At 41.8% G+C, this 25,040-nt stretch overlaps 1 protein-coding gene across 1 annotated transcript in view; it reads right to left on the bottom strand.

Moving 5' to 3' along the window:
• prdm2b (PR domain containing 2, with ZNF domain b) overlaps positions 1-20,273 on the bottom strand; it is a 44,717-nt gene extending 24,444 nt beyond the window's left edge. Inside the window, exon 1 of the mRNA XM_062037776.1 lies at positions 19,915-20,273. Coding sequence (XP_061893760.1) covers positions 19,915-19,963 — 49 coding nt within the window. The 5' untranslated portion in view covers positions 19,964-20,273. The remainder of the gene's footprint in view (positions 1-19,914) is intronic.
• Between the last annotated feature and the right edge of the window lie 4,767 nt (positions 20,274-25,040).

Raw genomic sequence — 25,040 nt, 5'->3', positions numbered from 1 at the left:
GAGAGAGAGAGAGAGAGAGAGAGAGAGAGAGAGAGAGAGAGAGAGAGAGAGAGAGAGAGAGAGAGGAGAGAGAGGAGAGAGGAGAGAGAGAGGTGGTTGGTCACAGAGGTAAATCTCGATGAGGATATTTAGCAGACGTTCTTACTGTTACAAAGCTTTACCGCCAGCGTTAGCACATAATTTAGCCGCTTGGGACACGTTGGCATTTCAATGCAGATCGCTCGAAACTTGAACTGGCTCAGATATACATATACTATCATTTCATGAATGCAGCTAGGAGACCTTTAACAGATTAGGAACGTCGCCAGTGAACAGACACCAAGGTAGCCAAGGAAGTGGAATTACAAATGTAGAGAAAACTATGCCTCTATATAGGGTTGGGCGATATATCGAGTTTGTAAGATGTATCGATATTTTTAAACAAGATATGAATTAAGAAAATATCGTAATATCGCTGTAATTCATTTTACGTTAAAATGACCAAACGCCGCTTATTTGTTGTGTTCCTTGTTCTCATCCCAGAACAAGCTAGTCAGATTACTTCTAGGCCTCCACCCTAGATCACACCTCACTCCTACCCACTTCTCCAAAGTGGGCTGGCTCAGGGTGGAGGACAGAGTAAAACAACTTGCACTGAGCCTAGTCTATAAAATTCGCTACACCTCCCTGATACCGAAGTACATGTCAAACTACTTCCTTAGCGTAAATGACCGCCATAACCACAACACCAGGGGGAGCTCCACTAACCACGTTAAACCCAGATTCCGATCTAACAAAGGTCTTAACTCATTCTCCTTCTATGCCACATCAACATGGAATGCACTCCCAACAGGTGTAAAAGAAAGGGCATCTCTATCCTCCTTCAAAACTGCACTAAAAGAACACCTCCAGGCAACTTCATCCCTTAACTATAACACCCTCCCCCTTCCACATCCCACCTCCCCGGATTGTAAATAATCAAATGTACATACTTATTCTTACGCTTTCTGATCTCTCTCTCTATGTCCACTACTTGCTGTACATATCCTACCAAGTCAGTCCTACACTGTTTCAATGTCCATGTGTTCAATTACAGTAATTGTGTTTATCATAAACATTCCTGCCACTTCATTTTACACACTATAAAATGTTTAGGTCTTTTTGGACATACCATCCATAATATCGTACCGTGAGATTTGATACCGTTACGTCCCTTATCATTTATGATTTAAAATAAAGTTTGACGGGCAAGAAAGCAGCTTACCACTCGAACATAGGCATGCAAACTCGCGATCAGAGCACCGCGATAAGTAGTTAGTGCTTATAATACCAATATCACTAAAACGTGGTTAATATTCAAGTCACGAAATGTAAATGGAGTGTTTTTGGCAGTTTTTATTGGGTTTTATGGGCGGAAGAGAGGACCTTCAACTGGCTTCACTGTAAACAGACTTTTATTTACGAGTTAGCATGCATTACAAAAATACATTTGTCGCCATGTATTTCATAATGATTTTAAACGATAGGCAAAATTCTAAAAAAAAAAAGAGTGCAGTTACGCATTAAAGGCGTACTGAAACCCACTACTACCGACCACGCAGTCTTGATAGTTTATATATCAATGATGAAATCTTAACATTGCAACACCTGCCAATACGGCCGGGTTAACTTATAAAGTGCAATTTTAAATTTCCCGCGAAACTTCCGGTTGAAAACGTCTATGTATGATGACGTATGCGCGTGACGTCAATGGTTGAAACGGAAGTATTCGTACACCATTGTATCCAATACAAAAAGCTCTGTTTTCATCGCAAAATTCCACAGTATTCTGGACATCTGTGTTGGGGAATCTTTTGCAATTTGTTTAATGAACAATGAAGACTGCAAAGAAGAAAGCTGTAGGTGGGATCGGTGTATTAGCGGCTGGCTGCAGCAACACAACCAGGAGGACTTTGAGATGGATAGCAGACGCGCTATCCGACGCTAGCCGCCGACCGCATCGGTGATCGGGTGAAGTCCTTCGTCGCTCCGTCGATCGCTGGAACGCAGGTGAGCACGGGTGTTGATGAGCAGATGAGGGCTGGCTGGCGTAGGTGGATAGCTAATGTTTTTAGCATAGCTCTGTGAGGTCCCGTAGCTAAGTTAGCTTCAATGGCTTCGTTAGCAACAGCATTGTTAAGCTTCGCCAGGCTGGAAAGCATTAACCGTGTAGTTACAGGTCCATGGTTTAATAGTATTGTTGATTTTCTGTCCATCCTTCCAGTCAGGGGTTTATTTCTTTTGTTTCTATCTGCAGTTAAGCCCGATGCAATCACGTTAGCTCCGTAGCTAAAGTGCTTCACCGATGTATTGTCGTGGAGATAAAAGTCACTGTGAATGTCCATTTCGCATTCTCGACTCTCATTTTCAAGAGGATATAGTATCCGAGGTGGTTTAAAATACAAATCCGTGATCCACAATAGAAAAAGGAGAAAGTGTGGAATCCAATGAACCCTTGTACCTAAGTTACGGTCAGAGCGAAAAAAGACACGTCCTGCACTGCACTCTAGTCCTTCACTCTCACGTTCCTCATCCACGAATCTTTCATCCTTGCTCAAATTAATGGGGTAATCGTCGCTTTCCCGGTCCGAATCGCTCTCGCTGCTGGTGTAAACAATGGGGAAATGTGAGAAGCCTTTCAACCTGCGACGTCACGCTACTTCCGGTACAGGCAAGGCTTTTTTTATCAGCGACCAAAAGTTGCGAACTTTATCGTCGGTGTTCTTTACTAAATCCTTTCAGCAAAAATATGGCAATATCGCGAAATGATCAAGTATGACACAGAATGGATCTGCTATCCCCGTTTAAATAAAAAAAAATTCATTTCAGTAGGCCTTTAAAAGAGAAATTCACTTTAAATCCCTATGTAAAACAAGAACATATATATTTTTATTTTCTTTTTTTGTATTCTTATTGATTGGCAACACTAAATTGGCCCTAGTGTGTGAATGTGAGTGTGGATGTTGTCTGTCTATCTGTGTGCAGCTGAGATAGGCTCCAGCACCCCCCGCGACCCCGTAAGGGACAAGCAGTAGAAAATGGATGGATGGATTTGCAATATACGGCAAGGGCGAGGTGGCTAACAATAAAGTGAATGGGAGTTGCTATTGCACCTATAAAGCCCTAAAAAAAATTCCCAAAACTGCCAACACAATACATGTTCTGATCTGTATATTAACCAAGTACAGTATTAGCGACATCGCTATTATGAGAGCTGACGCCGAGGAACTACTTTTAGCGGCACCTTGATCACAGAGAGGTAACTAGCTTATGCAGCAAGCTATTGACATACTAAACTGATGCATTGCCTCTGAGTTGGTAGACGTCTAACTCGATTATAAATTACGCCTCTCATTTGTATAGTAGAAGGTTGGTTATGGCAAAAACTGACAAGGTGGTGAACTTTGACATTAAACTTAGACCCGGAGAGTACGAAAAGTCAGGAAAAGTAAAGATTTTCAGGGCCAATACCGATTATTTGTAGTGAATGAGGCAAATAACCGATATTTAGAGACAATAATAATTTGCAATAAAAGTTAGCAAAACATGACTAATATACGTCAGTAAACAGTGGACAGATATGTTATTTTTTCCAAAAAATTGTTTTTGAAACGTCAGACCAGCAGAGACAATGTTTAATGGTTTTGATTAATTTAGCACCAAAAAACATCAAGGGATTTCACAAACACCTTTATTACACTTGTCTAATGCTGCGGGTCAGAGAAGCATCAACATTTGCAATTTTTAAAATTGGGGAATTTCCTGGGAAGAATGGTAAAATATAGAATTTTTCAATTCAGAAAAAATGATTTAGCCGCACGGTAGTTTAGCAGTCAACAGCTGTGCCTGACAATCAGTAGGTCCCGGGTTTGATTCTATGGCTAAGGGTCTTTCAGTGTGGAGTTTGAATGTTCTCTGTGTGACTGCCTGGTTTATTTGAATATTCTGGCTTCCTTCCACCTCCAAAGATATGCACTTGGGGATAGTCCGATTGGCAACAGTAAAGTGTGTGAATGTTGTCTGTGTTGGCCCTGCGATGAGGTGGCCACTTGTCCAGGGTGTACCCTGCCTTCCGCCTGAGTGCTCCAGCTTATGTTTTGCTCTATTTTTCAATAGTTGCTACGGTACTTATTTTACAATGTAACACAAGCCGTATACCAGTGGCAGCCGCTGGCCTTTCAAGTAGAGGAAGCTCATTTTCAGCTACTATTTAAAAACAAAAACAGTCTCCAATAACAAATAAAAGATGTAAAGATGCAAGATTTTGCAAAAGAAAATGCCAATTACAAGATTGTAAAATTCTCAATGTCAACATGGAACAACGAAATGAAACTTGAAAAGTGCTCTGAAAGTGGTTCATAATTCAAGATCACTGAATCGCTCATTTTACTGTCAAACAAAAAGGGATTAGGCCCTCAGACAGATCATCCAATCATAATACGGTAGCCTGGCGTCCAGGCCACCCGATGCCCACTTCTAGAGACGCTTGGCGTCTGATGGGCGGAACAAAGCCGAGCAATTATCCAATGAACGTCTATAGATTGGCTGCAGTGGAACAACCCACTCTATGCCGTTTACATGAACTGATGACCAAATAAAAACCACTCAATTGAATTGAAAAATGAATGAAAAAGTTGAGTCAGCTATTGTGAAAGTAGCAGATTCTGAACAAAAGTGGAATGCATTATAGCGCATATTTAGTCAATGAAATGTAAACACAAAAGTATGTATTTGACCAGGGTTTTTTTAACTTTATTTTAAAGTCTCATTGCAATCGCCACTGCCGCATACCCATATTGCCAGCAGGTCTCCAAGGTAAACAGGCCTCTGGCATATTACAACAAGGTGGGTAAGGGAAGTCGGCAAGTGAGATCTGCAACATCGGAACAAAGATTGGCTCTAAGACAGTGGTTCTTAACCTGGGTTCGATCGAACCCTAGGGGTTCGGTGAGTCGGGCTCAGGGGTTCGGCGGAGGTCAAGACACACCCGACTCATCGTGTAAATAAAAACTTCTCCCTATCGGCGTATTACGGATACGGCAACAGCAGACTTAAACAAGTTGAAAAACTTATTCGGGTGTTACCATTTAGTGGTCAATTGTACGGAATATGTACTTCACTGTGCAACCTACTAATAAAAGTCTCAATCAAACAATCAATCAATCAACAGCAGAAGTCACACTGATTTGCAGGTGTGTAATTTGTTGTGAGTTTATGCACTGTGTGTTTTGTTCTTTGAACAAGGTGATGTTCATGCACGGTTCATTTTGTGCACCAGTAAAAAAACATAACACTTTAGCATGGAGAACATATTCACCATTAATTAGTTGCTTATTAACATGCAAATTAGTAACATATTGGCTCTTAACTAGTCATTATTAAGTACTTATTAATGCCTTATTCGGCATGGCCTTATTATAACCCTAACCCTGGCCTTAACCCTATAACCCTAAACCTAACCAAATAACTCTAAATTAAGTCTTTGCTACTTAGAATATGTTCCCCATACTAAAGTGTTACCAAAAACATATAACTGTCTTGAATTTGAAAAAAAAACAAACATTTTATTTTTCACTAAAGAAGGCTTCGTTTAATGCGCATATGAAACTGGTGGGCTTCGGTACCTCCAACAAGGTTAAGAACCACTGCTCTAAGAGCTGGGTCGGTCGGGCTAGTGTGAGAAGCGGGGCTGTGCGTGAGCCGGCGCCCCACCGCCAAAGCCACCAGACACTGGAGCCAAGATGTGGGCGGTGCCTCGGTCGTGCCACAGACACAGGCCGCCCGCACAATTTCCCTCATTAAAAGAGCACCACTGTCCTCTTAATATTTGCACATTGCTCATTTTGTAGATCGCTGTCTGCAGGTATATCTCGGCCAGGGCTGCACAATTACAGTGTTGGCGTTAACGCACTTGTCTTTTTACGCATTAAAATCAGAAAAAACGTGCATTTTCGGAAGTCTGCGCAACCCCCGGGACGCAGATTTTTTTTTTTTTACCGACCCTGCCTTTTCCATGTCAAAACGGTGTTTTGTTTATATTTGCCGAGTCAAATTTCCGTGCCTGAGTATTGCGTTTTTAATCGGTCCACTTCAAAGTACTGAACTTTTCGGTACAATCCCTTAAATTTTGATTCACCGAAAGTTTTATCGATCACAAATACTGCATTTCCAGTATTAGGACTCCCGCGTGTTATTGTTTTCGTCATGGCGAGCAATAAACCCAAGAAGCAAAGCTACAATGAAAAGTGGCTTCAGGAGCCACTTTTCAGCGAATGGCTCACTTATGACGATGGAAAGATGTTTTGCACGCCATGTAAACGGGCTAAGAAAAAGAACACCTTTACGATCCAGCCTCACCAGGCACCAAGAAACATCCTGTTACATCCTGCTTGTGTGCTCCCAGACCGTGGTCGAGGAGCGCAGGGGAGACGTTCCATTTTACCCGGCGGTGGGTCCCTACAGTTCCGCTATTTGATCGGAATGACGAAGACGTCAATTTGTTACAACTCTTTATTGATGTTTTCCACAGAGCCAAGCGGACATCTACCATGCTAGTAACACTCCTGAACATGCTAGCGCTCCCTCTCCTAACTTGCCCACTCACTTACACACGTCACTCACCCCACACACCGCCATTCTTAAAGGGGAACACACAGCTTATGGCCATCACCAAGCCAGAGAAGAAATACTAGAACGCCACTGTATTAAATGACATTGAAACTAACTTGCAAAATTCTAAGTTTGTTGGCATTATTTGCCATGAAAGTGTAGATGTGGCGGTTTTTAGATGACTGATTATCTACATACAGGTGAGAATAATTAATTACATTTGTCATATGTAGGGATGATGTTTGATAAGAAATTATCGAGTTCGAGTCTATTATCGAATCCTCTTATCGAACCGATTCCTTATCGATTCTCTTATCGAGTCCAGATAGGTTGTTGTATATGGAAAAAAACACACAATATTTGGTTTAACAAAAGCTCACTTGTATTATATAAGAAAACAATTTAATCTAAAAAAAAAAAAAATATTGACTGTTGTTACCCAAAGTATATTAAGTGGGATTTTTCAGAAAAACAAATATATAAGGTAAAACAAAAACAACCTGTCTCTGTGATCACTATAGGTCGGGGGTCGGCAACCCGCGGCTCTAGAGCCGCATGCGGCTCTTTAGCGCCGCCCTAGTGGCTCTCTGGAGATTTTTCAAAAATGTATGAAGAATGGAAAAAGATGAGGGGAAAAAAAAATCAATTTTTTTGTTTTAGTATGGTTTCTGTAGGAGGACAAACATGACACAAACCTCCGTAATTGTTATAAATCACACTGTTTATATTAAATATGCTTCACTGATTCAAGTATTTGGCGAGCGCCGTTTTGTCCTACTTATTTTGGCGGTCCTTGAACTCACCGTATAGTCTGTTTACATACATAACTTTCTCCGACTTTCTAGGACGTGTTTTATGCCACTTCTTTTTCTGTCTCATTTTGTCCACCACACTTTTAACGTTGTACATGAGTGCACAAAGGTGAGTTTTGTTGATGTTATTGACTTGTGTGAAGTGCTAATCAGACATATTTGGTCACTGCATGACTGCAAGCTAATCGATGCTAACATGCTATTTAGGCTAGCTATATGTACATATTGCATCATTATGCCTAATTTGTAGCTATATTTGAGCTAATTTAGTTTCCTTTAAGTCCTCTTAATTAAATGTATATCTCATGACACATGTAATATGGCTTTTAATTTTTTGCGGCTCCAGACAGATTTGTTTTTGTTTTTTTGGTCCAATATGGCTCTTTCGACATTTTGGGTTGCCGACCCCTGCTATAGGTGTATAAATAATACTATAGTGTTAAATAAAATCAGGCTCTTGGGCACAAAACTGAAAATAATACAGCTCTCCAAAAAGTGCACTTCTGCTGCTATTTGACATAACTGTTTGTTATGATGCTTTGACATTTTTGCACTTTATTTCTTTATTGAAAGAAAATTCTATGAATAGAAAAGTTGTTTGCAAATGTGTGTTACAATGCTAAAAAATGAAAAGTTACAGCTAAAAAAAGAAATACACTTTATTGAGTTAACATTATTTCTTTATAGGGGGAAAGATGTTATGTTATGAGCTAGGGAATATAACAACTACACTACCCATCATGCAACGGGAGTGACGAGCATGCGCGGTAGCCCCGAAAAGTGTTGTTGCATGTAGTCACCCGTGGAAGTAAACGTCAAGAACTCAGCCAACACGCCTCGTCTGCTGCATTATTTATAATTAGACGGACAACACATATACAGTGTGATTTTGTTTTGTTTACAAGGAAAGAAAAACAAAAGTTGAAAAAGGGAGATGTGTTGTATATATATGTATGTGCTGCGGTTGCTTTAAGAACGTTGCGACAGCTGCCGTAAAGGAGGTGCGTTGCTAGCCTGGTTGCTATGTTTCCGGTTGGTCGTAAAAGTGTTCTTCATGTGTTTGTACCCTGCTCAAATCTCTCAGTAAAGTTATTCATTGGATTATACCTTTTGTTTTGAACTTTATTACACCTTGGAGCGCTTTTTCCCGTCCATTTTTTTCCTGCTTCCGCTATCTGCGCCGAATGACTGAGCTACGTGACGCCATTTCTTGTGATGTCACACGGAGCATTTCTGGTCGAGACGGGATTCGTTCCGAGGGATTAGAATAAAGAACCAACTCTTTTTCTTTACTATAGTGGTCTCGATAACGGGTACCGGTTCTCAAAAAGGGATTTGAGTCCAAGGACTCGGTTCTTTTCTTATCGAACAACCGGGAAAACCGGTTTCGAGTATCATCCCTAGTCATATGCATGTATGCCCTGGCACACCATTAAGCAAAACACTTTACACTTTTACGCTGAAATAATTACACCTACAACTTATTCAATGAAAATATATTAAAAAAACTACCGGCAGCGGTAAAGTTTAGATCCATGAAGGAAAGAAGAAAGTGAATGAATGATTATAACTGAATACATTTAGATATCATAAAAATGTGTTTTCGTTTGTATTATTTTTTTAATGAATTAAGTAACATTTATGACAACCTTTTTCCAAAACACAATATAGGATGTGAGTTATAACAGGATAATGCATCATTTGTTTTCAAAACGGTTAAAAAAAGTGGGGACCCCAAAAATTTGCTATGGGACCCCATTTTTATGACTTGATGGGGTCCCTGGGTTCCCATTTTGAAAATTCCTAGCGCCAACACTGAATTAATCGAATTTTAATCGTGATCACGCTTTTGGCAGCTACGATTAAATGAAGGTGATCTTTGGCAATATTAACATTTAAAAAATAGGCGGCGCTGCATTTTAAACCAAGCACTTTCACAACCAACAGTCAGCCAACCACCAGGGGGCGATCGATAGACAGTGGATTGATGTGAGAGGAAAAAAGAGTGAGGTAAAGCAGAGGTTTGAAAGTAGATCAGCCAGTAGCTCCTTTTGTATGTGTGCACGCACTCCCTGCACATACGTGTCGCCGACATTTATTTTTGTAGACAATAGTCATGATTTCATCACTCATGTTTTTTCCGGGTGCAAGCGGGTCGCCAGTAAAGTGTGAGAACATTTCCTCTTATTCTTGTTAAAAACATGAATACCTCATTTTGCAAAGCGAACCTTGTTTTTTATGGCTGTTCGTCTGTGATACGCAAGCATTTATAGCGGAGACATAATGTCAGACATCTGGAGGGAGGATGCGATCTCAGCCTCCAGATGTGTGAAAAAATTACTTTAACTACCATTTCAGCTAAAGTCGGCCAGCTAAATTTAGCGACTGTGTCTTCATTAAAAACAAATGTAAAATATTGGGAGGAAAAATTGCAAATATATTATACGGCATGCGCAATGTTATTTATCAACACTCATCACCGTTTTAGGAGCATTATAGGGTTTCCCCTCATTTGTAATTGAATGTGGCGCTCTGCCAAGGCATTTTTATTACCCCCACACCTTGAAAATAAGGTTGGTTTTTTTACTTAAAAAAGGAATTCAAGTAATATATTGTAGCCCCCAGAAGGAATCACCCAAAGTCAGACGCTATTTTTAAGTTTTATTGCCAATCTTATGATAATAAAAAACGGCACAATTCCAACAGGTTTTACTTCCCATGAAAACACTTTCGTCTCCGTGAGTCTTCGCTTCCCCCGACACACAACAACACGTCCTCATTCTCCGCCAATCACCTTCCAGGCACGGACGGTGTGTTTGTTAACATGGGAAAAACTGACATCAAATCCAAACCACACGAACCTAAAACCTCAACGTTAGCTGGTCGTTGAAGTATGAATTGATATATATATATATAGCCCATTATCTGCGCACTATTGACAAGTGATGTACCGAAAACTTGACAAACAAAAAAAAAGACTGATCACCGAAAACCGCGCTACCGAAACCGGATGTAAACAAGACGCACGCCATTGTCTGGAGCATTGTCAGCATGTCTGCGATGTGGACGGGTTTTTTATATATACTGCAGATATACACGCGGACAGCCTTCTACAAAATGTGCACATGTTAAGAGGACAGTGGCGGCATTTAAGCATATTAAGAGGACAGTGGCGGCATTTAAGCATATTAAGAGGACAGTGGCGGCATTTAAGCAGAGAAAGTCCAACTAGAGCAACAGAGCCAAGCAAGTGTGACGTCATGCTCGCTTCAGCCTTTTTAGTCAGGGACATCGAGGGACAGAAGTAGAGTCTCTAAACCCGAGTACATTTTATAGTAACACCAGAAGAAGATTCTAGATTTGTTGCTAGTTGTTTTTGATTCAAAAAAGTCGTTAAAAGTCTGCAAAACTCAACAAAGTACCTTGTACAAAAAGCAGCAACAATTCAAAATATTGTAAAACGATAAAAAAATACATACAACCATCCATTTTCTACCGCTTGTCCCGTTATATATGTTAATACTAATGAATAAAAACAGATTTATTTAAAATGTATGTATACATTTATGAGCCTTTTTAAATAAAAAAATCATATAATTGCAAATTGTGCAAATTACCCAATGACGTCATTGTGATCTCGCCCATAACCACGCTCCCACCGCCACAGGTATCTTGGCAGTTTAAGGAAAACCCTGCATTATTTTGCGTTTTATATAGCACGTTTGAAAAAGACGTGCAAACTGACAATTCCACACACGGCTATGAGAAAGGAGTGCTCGCGCTGCAAAGACCCACGAAGGACCGAATTTTCGGTCCGATGTTTACATTTTGAAATTTGAACTGTCAGAAAAAAAAAATATGGGACAGACTTTTCAGCAACATCCTTTTATAATTTCATACCAGCCAGATTACTTAAGGGGCTGATTAAAACTATTTAAATTGATGCTTTTTGGTGTCGTTCAATACTTTTTTAATGACGTTTGTTTTTTCACATAAAATATCTCCTATTTGATTAAAAAAAACGTATAGAAGTATGTATTTTTAGCATCTTGAGCACCGTAGAGCACTTTCAGCGGTAAAACAAAAATGTTAAAAAAAAAGTGGTAAATATAGATGCACTGCAAGTCTGCTTCTAAAATGCCCATAAAAATGGTACATGTCTCCTGTTTGAAAACACAGCAAAACGCCACATTTAGCAGTGTTGGCGTTAACACACTTTTTGTGTCTTTTTACGCATTGAAATCAGAATGACGGAAGTCCACGCGTCCCCAGGACGCTTTTTTTTTTTAACAGATATTCGCTTTCCGCCGGCGTTTTGTTTACAGTATTTTCCGGACTATATGGTTGAGCGCACCCACACCAATGCTTTTGAAGCGTTGGAAGGGGTGATAATGGTCTTAAATCGAAGATGTCAAGAAAAGCGGTCATTCTGCATGACAATAGCCAGTTTAAATAACCACGTTGGTTTGAACATCCCATGTACAAGTGAATGAAGGGCATTCCCGTATTTGCCGCACTATAAGGCGCACCTTCAATGAATGGCCTATTTTAAAACTTTGTTCATATATAAGGCGCACCATATTATAAGGCGCATAGGATAGACGCTACAGTAGAGGCTGGGGTTACGTTATGCAGCCCGTAGTTGCGAGACCTGTTGTGGCTCAATATTGGTCCACATATAAGGCGCACCGGATTATAAGGCGCACTGTCAGCTTTTGAGAAAATTGGAGGTTTTTAGGTGCGCCATATAGTGCGGAAAATACGGTACTCAACAGAAATACATGTCACACTAAGGGTGACCGTATAAACATCGCCAACACTGTCATAAACATGTGCCATATAGTGAAACTAAACAAAACAACTATAACAAACACATTTCAGGAGAATATTTGCACCGCACCGCAACACAACATAAACACAACAGAACAAATACCCTGAATTACCTGCAGTACCAACTCTTCCGGGACGTGACACTATTTTATTTGGTACAGGGTGTAATTATAAATGTGACCAATAGATGGCAGTCAAACATAAGAGATAAGTCTCAAGTAAACAACACCAACATTTTAAATGTTCCATTGAAAATATAGAACATTACACACGGCGCTCAAAAATCTATCAAAATGTTTTAGTGCCATTTCTAATATAAAGTAGTGTAAAGTTTGTACTTATATCTGTCAGTAAACTCGCCATGTAAGTGCTAAAACATACCGGTGTAGTGAGTTTATATTATTCACTCAAGGAACTTTAGTTATTGGGTGCCGGTCGGATGGTTTTTCACGGGACACATTTCCGGTGTGGTTGTTCCCGGATGAGGAGATTCTGCTCCGTTGTTGATTTAGGTAAAGTCTGAATGTCATTAAAATAGTTAGCTGTATCTTTTGACACTTCTTCCACTCCCGTCCTTGCACGCTATACCGCTACAACAAAGATGACGGGGGAGAAGACGCTGTCGAAGGTGAGCCACGTAAATAAGACCGCCCACAAAACGGCGCATCCGGAAGCGACTGTCAGAAAGCGTCTTGAAGATGATCTGTAAAACAATCTATGCAACATTTTGACCAAAGAACCACCATTACATGTTATGTAGACCACAAGGAAGTGTTTTACATTTAGAAAAAAATAATAATAATATGACGCCTTTAATGCGCCCTGTAATCCGGTGCGCCTAATATATGAAAAGAAGATTAAAAATACACCATCCATGGGCAGTGCGCCCTATGGTGCGGAAAATACGGTATATTTGCCGGGTCAAATTATTAATTATTTATTAGTGGTCGACTTCAAAGTAATGCACTTTCCGGTACAGTTTCTTAAATTTTGATTTGCCGAAAGTTTTATTGATCACAAATACTGCATTTGTTTTCTTTTGTGTTATTTTTTTAATGAACTAAGTAACGTTTATGACAACCTTTTTCCAAAACACTATATAGAATGTGAGCTATAACAGGATATTGCATACATTTATCATTTGTTTTTAAAACGCTTACAAAAAAGTGGCACCCCATACATTTACTGTTGGACCCCATTTTTATGACTGGGACCCAATTTTGAAGATTCCTAGCGCCAACACTGAGGTAGGAACATGATAACATGGATGTGCAGTAAATGAGTCTCTCTGTGGTGATGCCCAAAATGCCACTTTTCAATTTGCAGATCACACACACACACAACACGCCCACTAATATAATACACACTATTTTAGAGATTGCAAATGCTGTTTAGCTCAAGGTATTTAGATCTTAGTAAACCAGGCCCATGTTGTACCCAGCAATGACTTCATTGGTGACAAAGGTGTGTTGATAAGAAAACATGCTACTCGTCACACCAACACAAAGAAGCGTGTTATTTTAAGCGTGAGCACACAAACCAATGGTTTTGGTTGACCAAAGTTATTTTCAGTGTAACTAATGTGATGTAATTGATAATAAGCAGTTTCGCAACCTTCTGCATTGTCGAATGCAGTGTTTTTCATCCTTTTTTGAGCCAAGGCACATTTTTTTAATAAAGAAAATACGGAGGCACACCACCGGCAGAAAACGTTAAAAAAATAAAACTCCACCAGGTCGTCGTGCTTTATTTTGAGTTAGTTGTTGTTTTCCTGTGTGTAGTGCTTTAGTCCCCGTCATGCGCTCTTATTTTGTTGGCGTTTTCCTGTAGCAGCTTCACGCCTTCCTTTAAATGCTATTGCCTGACCTGCTTTGTATTGGCAAACAAGACTGTTTCAGTTGTGCGGACGCTATCCTCCTTTGTGGGGACATTGTTGATTGTCATGTGATGTACGGATGTACTTTATGGATGCCGTCTCTGCTCCACACGCTGGAAGTCTTTGCATTCCAGTCCAGCAATCTGTTTTTGTTTACTTCGTAGCCAGTTCAGTTTTACTTTCGTTTTGCATAGCCCTATGCTTCAGTGCTTTTTCCTAGCAAGACTTGCATTTTGTCTATTTTTGGTTTACTCATTACATACCTTTTTACCTGCACGCCGTCTCCCGCTGTGCTCTGCATATTGGGATCACGACAAACCATCTTCGTCTCACCCGACGCGTTCCGACTTCTACAAAGCAATGAACTAACTGCTGGCACCTACTGATATGGAGTATTACGTGGTTACCCTGCCGAGCTCTATACAGCACAGACACTCCACAACGGCACATTTTTTGCAGATTATAATTATTGATTTGCAAAAAATATTTTTTTAACCAATTAGGTGAAGTTGCTTAATTTCCCACGACACGCCAGACTAGTGTTGTAACGATACCAATATTTTGGTACCGGTACTAAAATTATTTCGATACTTTTCAGTACTTTTCTAAATAAAGGGGACCACAAAAAAATTGCATTATTGGCTTTATTTTAACAAAAAATCTTAGGGTACATTAAACATATGTTTCTTATTGTAGTTAAGCCCTTAAATAAAATAGTGAACATACTAGACAACTTGTCTTTTAGTAGTAAGTAAACAAAAAAAGGCTCCTAATTAGTCTGCTGACATATGCAGTAACTTATTGTATCATTTATCATTCTATTATTTTGTCAACATTATTAAGGACAAGTGGTAGAAAATTAATTATTAATCTACTTGTTCATTTACTGTTAATATCTGCTTACTTTCTCTTTTAACATGTTCTATCTACACTTCTGTTAAAATGTAATAATCACTTATTCTTCTGTTTGATACATTACATTAGTTATGGATGATACCACAAATTTGGGTATCAATCCGATACCAAGTCGTTACAGGATCATACATTGGTCATATTCAAAGTCCTCATGCGTCCAAGGACATATTTCCTGAGTTTATAAACACAATACACATTTTAAAAAAAACGAAAAAGATTTTGTGATGCTAAAAACTATTGATTTAATCATATTAGTATCAACTAGATACGCTCCTGTACTTGGTATAATTACAGTGGATGTTAGGTGTAGATCCACCAATGGCGTTTGTTTATATTTTGACGCCGGTGAGCTACGGTGTGTAGTGAATCATGTTTAGCTATTCCTCGTCCTGCAGGGATGATACTTGTAAGAAACGTGCTTTATTTGTCGCCATGGAGGCGAGGATTAGTGATTTAGAAGTAGCTAAAACACTGCCGACGGCGGATGGACGTTAGCCGCTAGCTAGCTAGCCATGTCTGAGATCATTAGTCATGCGTTCGTTACGTCTCGTCTCGATTACTGTAACGTATTATTTTCGGGTCTCCCTATGTCTAGCATTAAAAGATCACAGTTGGTACAAAATGCTGCTGCTAGACTTTTGACAAGAACAAGAAAGTTTGATCATATTACGCCTATACTGGCTCACCTGCACTGGCTTCCTGTGCACTTAAGATGTGACTTTAAGGTTTTACTACTTACGTATAAAATACTACACGGTCTAGCTCCAGCCTATCTTGCCGATTGTATTGTACCATATGTCCCGGCAAGAAATCTGCGTTCAAAGAACTCCGGCTTATTGGTGATGCCCAGAGCCCAAAAAAAGTCTGCGGGCTATAGAGCGTTTTCTATTCGGGCTCCAATACTATGGAATGCCCTCCCGGTAACAGTTAGAGATGCTACCTCAGTAGAAACATTTAAGTCCCATCTTAAAACTCATTTGTATACTCTAGTCTTTAAATAGACCCCCTTTTTAGACTAGTTGATCTGCAGTTTCTTTTCTTTCTCCTCTGCCCCCTTCTCCCTTGTGGAGGGGGAGACACACAGGTCCGGTGGCCATGGATGAAGTGCTGGCTGTCCAGAGTCGGGACCCGGGATCGACCCCTAGCCTGTGCATCGGTTGGGGACATCTCTGCACTGCTGACCCGTCTCCACTCGGGATGGTCTCCTGCTGGCCCCACTATGGACTGGACTCTCACTATTATGTTAGATCCACTATGGAGTGGACTTTCACAATATTATGTCAGACCCACTCGACATCCATTGTTTTCGGTCTCCCCTAGAGGAGGGGGGTTACCCACATATGCGGTCCTCTCCAAGGTTTCTCATAGTCATTCACATCGACGTCCCACTGGGGTGAGTTTTCCTTGCCCTTATGTGGGCTCTGTACCACGGATGTTGTTGTGGCTTGTGCAGCCCTCTGAGACACTTGTGATTCTCTTGGCTCTTAGTAATAACTCTTGCTATTACTGTGTTATATGTGTTTTATGTTGCACGATTGCACCAAGAAAAATTCCTAGTTTATGAACCCGTTCTCAAACAATGGCAATAAAACTATTCTGATTCTGATTTAGGGTTATATAAATAAACATTGATTGATTGATGTCTTTAAGCACCTCTTACTGAGGGCGTTTCAGTGTTATAACTTCACCTTTATCGTTAGTTTTTAAGCCAAAATGCATCCGTTCTCCACTTTTCTGTCTCCACACTGTGTCTGTAAGTACTCCGTTATTGTGTGCCGCTGAACATGCTCCTTTGCTCGTAAAACTAGAAATGTTATGACGTGACTTCGACGCGGGACCGGTACGTTTCAGAGACGGCATAGTACCGAAAATGATTCATTAGCATCGCGGTACTATACTAATACCGGTATACGTACAACTAGGGCTGGGCGATGTATCAATATACTCGATATATTGCGGGTTTGTCTCTGTGCGATATAGAAAATGACTATATCTTGATATTCGAGTATATGTTCTCACGCAGTTGCTTTTAGCTGCAGGCATTACACTACAGGCTCTTCTCACTCTTTCTTGTCTCTCCTTCTCACAGAGACATAAAATAAGCGCACCTTCTTACATACGTCACATGGGTAACGTTAGCTGTGGTGCGAGTGGTAATACGAGAGAAAGAAGGTGCAAATCTGGTAACAAATGAAGGAAGAATTCATTCCTAAGAAAAACAGCAGGGGGTCCATCGTCTGGCGGTGGTTTGGCTTTAAGTGGGAATATGTCTCAAACAGCCAACCGTAATTTGTCAAGTGTGGGGCGAAAGCGTTGCATTACTGCTAATTTGTAGCATCATTTGAAAAGTCACCCACTAGAGAATGAAGAGTGATTACTCCGCATGTTAACATCTCCGTTCGGTGCCACACCAACAAAATGCAGAGGCAACCATTTCCACATCAACACTGTATGAAACAAATAGGCAACAACAGAAGGAGATAACGTCCGCAGGAACCTACCACATAGTGAAGGACATACACTATTTGATTTCCATTTATGCAGCTCATTTTTATTTGACAGTTATTGAAATATCTTGTGACATCATGCACAAAAGTGCACTTTATTTGTTTTAAACTATTGTAGTGGCGTTCTGTACAAAAAGTGCACTTTAATTCAGTGTTGTTTTGATATGTCATCTTGAGGACATCATGCACAAAAGTGCACTCATAGCTTGTTTTAAAATGTCTCTGACAATCTTGCACTTTCTGTTTTGAAATGACATGAATGTTTGTGCCACTGCTTAATAACTGTTTAATAAATACAATGTTGGTCAATTGACTTAGTTGTGAATTCCCTCTCTGCATGAAAGTTTAAAATGAGCATATATTAATGCAGTATGAAGAAGAATGTTTTAATGTAGACACGTAGAATCATCATACTGCTGTGATTACATGCATCAAGTGTTCATTCAAGGCTAAGGCAAAATATCGAGATATATTTTGTGTATTGTGACATGGCCTAAAAATATTGAGATATTAAAAAAAGGCCATATCGCCCAGCCCTACTTTATCGTTAGTTTTTAAGCCAAAATGCGTCCGTTCTCCACTTTTCTGTCTCCACACTGTGTCTGTTTGTAAGTACTCCGTTATTGTGTGCCGCCGAACATGCTCCTCTGCTCGTACAACTAGAAATGTTATGACGTGACTTCGGCGCGGGCGTTGGACCGGTATGTTTCAGAGACGGTACAGTACTGAAAATGATTCATTAATATCGCGGTACTATACTAATACCGGTATACCGTACAACCCTACACCAGACAATATCTCACGGCACACCAGTGTGCATAGTGGTTGAAAAACACTGCTCTAAAGGCCTACTGAAAGCCACTACTACCGACCACGCAGTCTGATAGTTTATATATCAATGATGAAATCTTAACATTGCAACACATGCCAATACGGCCGGGTTAGATTAGTAAAGTGCAATTTTAAATTTCCCGTGAAATATTCTGCTGAAAATGTCTCGGTATGATGACGTTTGCGCATGACGTCACGGATTGTAGCGGACATTTTGGGACACCATTGTGGCCAGTTATTAAGTCGTCTGTTTTCATCGCAAAATTCCACAGTATTCTGGACATCTGTGTTGGTGAATCTTTTGCAATTTGTTTAATGAACAATGAAGACAGCAAAGAAGAAAGCTGTAGGTGGGAAGCGGTGTATTAGCGGCCGGCTGCAGCAACACAACCAGGAGGACTTTGAGTTGGATAGCAGACGCGCTACCGTGAGTACGCACCTTTGGCTTCAAAACATTTGATCGCTTGCCCGTACGTGCGTGCCGCTATGTGCATGTCACGTACGTAACTTTGGGGAAATATATGTGCTGTATGAACTTTGGGGAGGTGAACGGTACTTTGGGCTGTGGGATTGAGTGTGTTGTGCGGGTGTTTGAGTTGTATTGGTGGGTTATATGGACGGGAGGGGGGAGGTGTTTGTTATGCGGGATTAATTTGTGGCATATTAAATATAAGCCTGGTTGTGTTGTGGCTAATAGAGAATATATATGTCTTGTGTTTATTTACTGTTTTAGTCATTCCCAGCTGAATATCAGGTCCCACCCGCCTCTCACAGCATCTTCCCTATCTGAATCGCTTCCGCTGCCCTCTAGTCCTTCACTCTCACTTTCCTCATCCACAAATCTTTCATCCTCGCTCAAATTAATGGGGAAATCGTCGCTTTCTCGGTCCGAATCACTCTCGCTGCTGGTGGCCATGATTGTAAACAATGTGCAGATGTGAGGCGCTCCACAACCTGTGACGTCACGCTACTTCCGGTACAGGCAAGGCTTTTTTATCAGCGACCAAAAGTTGCAAACTTTATCGTCGATGTTCTCTACTAAATCCTTTCAGCAAAAATATGGCAATATCGCGAAATGATCAAGTATGACACATAGAATGGATCTGCTATCCCCGTTTGAATAAGAAAATGTCATTTCAGTAGGCCTTTAATGTTGCACTATAGAAGAAAGGCCCATCAAAGCGATTACTGTGGATGATAGCTACAGGATCCATTTATCTTTACAGAAGAAAAAAACTGTCCAAAGTTCACAGCACACAGAGAAAGACACCCACGCTGCCATCTAAGTTTAACATTACGTTTATAAAAATACCTTTGCTGCTTATTGGACATCCATCACACACACACACACACACAACGGTATGTTTCATTTCTGCCACAACTTTTGTCATAAATGGCGTGGGTTGTATTAACGCGATTCTCGTGGCGGTTGATCAGATTGCATTTGGAAAAAAACACGACAAATATAAGTAAAGTGTGTTTCAGTGCAAAATGAAAGAGAAAAATAAAAGTTTACCATCGAGGGTGTCCGTGTGTTCGGTTAGCCGCCTTAGCTTCGCTAGCATCGCCGCGTCTGACAACCCGATGGACTGGTTATTCTGGACCCGAAACCCCGAGAGCAGGCTCGGTTAAAGTACAACCGCGATCGATCGAAGCCGGGGGGTATTTTTGATCGCTGTACTATACCGGAGCAAGCCGGGTGGGCTGGAGGCTGAGGTGCGGTGCTCGGCTAGGAAGCTAACAGTGCTAAAGGCCACTATGGAGTGGAGGCTCGCCGATGGATGGCTTTCATGCTTTAAGGGAGCTCAGGAAGGTCACATCCTCGGTAGAGAGCGACACCAGCCGGGGAGGGGAGACGCGGGCGGGCTGGACCGCTAAAACACGGCGGCGAATAAGAACAAGCGACCTGGCTTTCGGACGTCATTCCCATGCCCACGGCGACGACTTTGATGTCGGGTATGAAAGTGGAGAAAAGTCGCCCCCCCCCCTCCCTCCCTCTTCTTCCACGGAACAGCTAGCCTCCCGATGCTAGCTGCTAGCTTACCCAACTTAGGTGAGGAATCCCCGCGCAGTTAATTTAACACCTTTTTGACTAAGAAGTCAAGTAAAGTAACATAGAAGAGGACACAAAACAAGGCAGGCCTCACCTCGCTTAGCCCTGTTCGGAGTGCTGGTTCTTTCTTCCTCCCGTGCAGCTGTTATCTCGGCTTGTCTTGCACGGTGGACCAGACCAGCGGCTCCTCTCCGGCGTGATTGGCCGCCGGGAGTGAGGGATGAGCCGGACAACCAATCACAGGCCGCGGCCTCCTCCTCCTCCTCCTCCTCCTACTGGAGCCGCTGCTGCTGCTCATCCACCTCCAATACCTCCACCACCTTCACCACCCGGGAGATTTAGGGCAGCATCTAATCTGCCTGCTGCTCGGTGTAATCAATCCCATCTACAATGTGTCTAGAGGACACAATAACTGGCTGCTCTACTTTAATGGTGTTCCCGCTGACATTTTAATTGAGTGGAATAAACCACGCTGACCCCCTCCTAGAATATACCTTGGGCTAGTCCACAACAATCCCTGGGTGGAAACATTAAAGTAAAGTCAAGTTAAAGTACCACTGATAGTCACACACACACTCGGTGTGGTGAAATTACTCTCTGCGTTTGACCCATCCCCTTGGGAGGTGAGGGGAGTAGTGAGCAGCAGCGGTGGCCGCGCTCGGGAATCCAGCCGTCCATCCATTTTCTACCGCTTGTCCCTCTCTGGGTCGGGCGTTAGGCAGGGTACACCCTGGACAAGTCGCCACCTCATCGCAGGGCCAACACAGATAGACAGACAACATTCACACCCACATTCACACACTGGGGCAGTGGTTCTTAACCTTGTTGGAGATACCGAAACCCACCAGTTTCATATGCGTATTTTTTTAAAATTCAAGACAAAGTTATATGTTTTTGGTAACACTTTAGTATGGGGAACATATAATAAAGACTTAATTTAGAGTTATTTGGTTAGGGTTAGGGCATACTTGCCAACCTTAAGACCTCCGAATTCGAGAGATGGGGGAGTCAGGGGGCCGGAGTACCCGGAGGGAACCCACGCAGTCACGGGGAGAACATGCAAACTCCACACAGAAAGATCCCGAGCACCAGGATTGAACTCAGGACCTTTGTATTGTGAGGCACACGCACTAACCCCTGTGGCGCTGTGCTGCCCCGCTCGGGAATCATTTTGGTGATTTAACCCCCAATTCCAACCCTTGATGCTGAATGCCAAGCAAGGAAGTAATGGGTCCGGTTTTTATAGTCTTTGATATGACTCGGCCGGGGTTTGAACTTACGATCATAGGCGCCGTTCCCGTGGGTGCTTCGGGGCCCGAGCACCCACAGACAATGCCGAGCACCCACATGGGATTGATGGCAACTTTCAATCTTTAAAATCATTTTTGAAAAATCAATCTTGGAGCTAGACCATTAAGTATTTTATACGGAAGTAATACAACCTTAAAGTTGCATGTTAAGTGCACAGGAAGCCAGTGCAGGTGAGCCAGTATAGGCGTAATATGATCAAACTTTCTTGTTCTTGTCAAAAGTCTCACTTTTTATTTGGCTTTGGGCTGTTATCATTTTGTCAGAATGGAAAGTGTGATGATAACCAAAAAGACCGAAATGGAACATTCTCCGTCATAGGAATGGGTCTGGCTGCTCAGTACAATATGTGCAATATCAATCAATCAATCAAAGTTTATTTTAATTGCCCTTAATCACAAGTGTTTCAAAGAGCTTCACAAATTCACAACAACATCCCCGGATCTAAACCCACATCCGGGCAAGAAAAATCCAAAGATCCCAGCTGAGGAAAATAAGAAACCTTGAGAAGTCGTTCAGTAATTTGAAATAACAAATGCCTATAGTTTCACCTGAAGTGTACCTTGAAGCAGAGGTGTACCCCTTTGTGTGGTGTTTAAGTTCCTGTCCAGTACTCTTATTTTGAAGTATTCACTTCCCCTGTATGTCCACTGAGTACTGGTTCCGAGACCTGGCATTGATTGGTAACTGGGACACACCTCTACCCAGTTTCCAATCAGTCTCCTACTTCAGCCCAGCGCTGTCTTCCTATGCTCTGCCTATTGTTCTGCTTTGCGTATTGCTTTAAACAAAACGAGTTATGTGCCTTGTGCCCTAAATAGTTGCACTCGCCTTCTTTTGTCCTTTTTTCTACTTCAGTGTGTGTTTTCCCACTCACTCGTGTGTTTTCTTTAGTTATTAAACAATAATATTTTTACTCACAAACTATCTCACGTCTGTTGCATCTTGGGTCACGCCGCACTTGCTCGTGACATAATGATCCAACCACATGAAGACTTCGTAGCGACTCCCGTCCCCCAGTAGGCTAGCGAGTTGGAGGAGCTGACCAGCCAGATAATGGTCAAGGCTGCTGAGGGGCCTGCCCTCTTGGACAATTTTTTCCATCTTATGGCCACAATGGTGGACTCCTCAGCTTCTTCTTCTTACGTGTGTCATCAGATGTCCAGCTTAGTAGCGTAAAGCCACGTCCTCGTCTCAGGTCACCCATTGAAGAGGCCAGCCTCTAAAGGTGGTTTGTACGGGGAGGGGTTAGGCGGTGATTATGTGGTGAGCGGTCTGTCCACACTAACATGATGCTCTGTTTGCCAGGCTTCACTTCAAAGATGATTTAAAGCAGCCAACTCTAGTTGGCTTGCGGTTCAGTAGTTACCATTGTCGGCGTGAAAGTTATTTTCTTTTGACGCCGCCTCCCGATTCCTGGATGTAACAATGGATTTGTATGGACTCGGCTGTCGCCAGCCATGCCTCTGTAGACATGTCTTCAGAGATGGAGCTGAGCAGCTCTTGTGCCACCGTGTTGGAAGGGTGGTGGATATTCAGTCTTTCTAGGGGCAGCACTGTCCTGGTGGTGTTGTGCCAGATATGCCAGTCATGTCTACGGTCTTTCCTTGCTAGGGTGAGGGTAGCAGCCTCTCGTCAGAGACCGGCCAGGGCAATACCCACTAGTACTGACAGGTAGCCAGTTATTGTCCGAAGAGTGCTGTTTATGGCAACGTCAACCTTCCTGGCATGCGGGTTTCTGCACCAGACTGGGGCACAGTATACACCTGACTAGAAGGCCAGGGCTTGCGTGGAGATTCGGAGCACCTTGGCAGATGCACCTGAGCCTGTGCCAGCGAGACGTCGGATTAGTGAGACCCTTGCTGGCACTTTGGCCGTCACTTCTTCGAAGTGTTGTTTGAAAGAGAGTGACCTATCCAGGCGTACACCAAAGTACCACAGGGCTTGTTGGAACTGTAGTAGAATTTCTGACCTTTGACCTATAGTTCATGTCTGTCAAAAATGTATGCTCATTTTGATTTCTCTTCCTCTTCTGTGGGACAAAAGTGAACTTTAAGTCATGCCAACCTGTCTAGTGAATGTGTTGACTGTCTGAAAGATTCGAGTTGTTATGGAACAGATAGGGAAAACAAAATAAGACATTGACGCACTAACAAGAGAGATAAGAAAGGGATAAAGCCAAACGAAGAGAGTTTTTTGGGCACCATCATCTTTTTCATGGTGACGGGCGCGCCCGGGGGGGAAACTTTCTGTGTGCTAGACAACTCAACCCAACCATTGTACCATTTGATTATGAGTAAAATAAAACTCTTGTGTTAAATCTACTTTGGTTCTCATTGACAACCTGGACTTTCCACTACAAAATTGGCGTCACGAACAGGATGGTCCAGAACTCTGCAAATCAACATCCGCTCCCGGCTTCTCTCTCAGGCAGACAACGCTTGCACGCGCGCATCTAATAAAAGGTAAGCTATTTTGCTTATTGTGTAAAAGTTATCTGTCTGAAGAGAAACGGGATCGGTAAGATGAAAACTGAAAAAAAAAATTTTCATAAAAGATAGTTCTCCAAAAACAACCTAGACTGAGGCATGTGTTGGTTGGCTTGAGTTGTATTATATGTGATCATTTGTCTGTGTGTTTGTTGAAAACTTGTAATCTCTTGTTTTTAACAAATGGGGATTGTTGATAGAATTTTGGTGGTTTGGAGTGTAGAAGCATAGACGATGTGAGACGAAAAATTTCTTGGCAAGTACATGGTTAGCCGGAGTTGGACACAGCGAAATTTAAGGCAAGGTTGGCTAAACTGATGTGACATTTGGCCCACACAAATTTATGACGTCTATGAAGGTCCTACGTATCTGTCTATGTGGAAGCTGCAGCCGGGTAAAAAGCCTGATATAAGGTGATCGTTCAGTGACTCCGGTAAAGGAGATCAACTGAGCCAAGTTGTCACGAATTTGGAAATTTGCTGCAGTATAGATGGATAGAGTAAGGGCTCCATATGGTAGAGCCTTGGTGAAACTATATGGACTGACCAGACACGATGTACTGTAGAAATTGAAGGGTGATTCCTGGTAATTCTACAGCGCCTTAGGCTGTTATCCGTGTTGGTCAGGAAGGAAAAGCAGGATTTGCTCCGCTGAATGGGTTAATCGCCATTATATGAGTAAGAATGACCTGCGTGTGTGTGTTATGAGACGGCCGATTCCACAAAAGCACGCGTGCATTAGTTGTTTATATTGGTCCGGACCAGGGGGGAGTGTTTTGTGGGATAAAAATGT

This window comes from Entelurus aequoreus, linkage group LG26, assembly GCF_033978785.1.
Source record: "Entelurus aequoreus isolate RoL-2023_Sb linkage group LG26, RoL_Eaeq_v1.1, whole genome shotgun sequence".
NCBI classification, from domain to species: Eukaryota; Metazoa; Chordata; class Actinopteri; order Syngnathiformes; family Syngnathidae; genus Entelurus; species Entelurus aequoreus.
The sequence above is the reverse complement of the archived record's forward strand: the minus strand, read 5'-3'. Positions and strand labels throughout refer to the sequence as shown.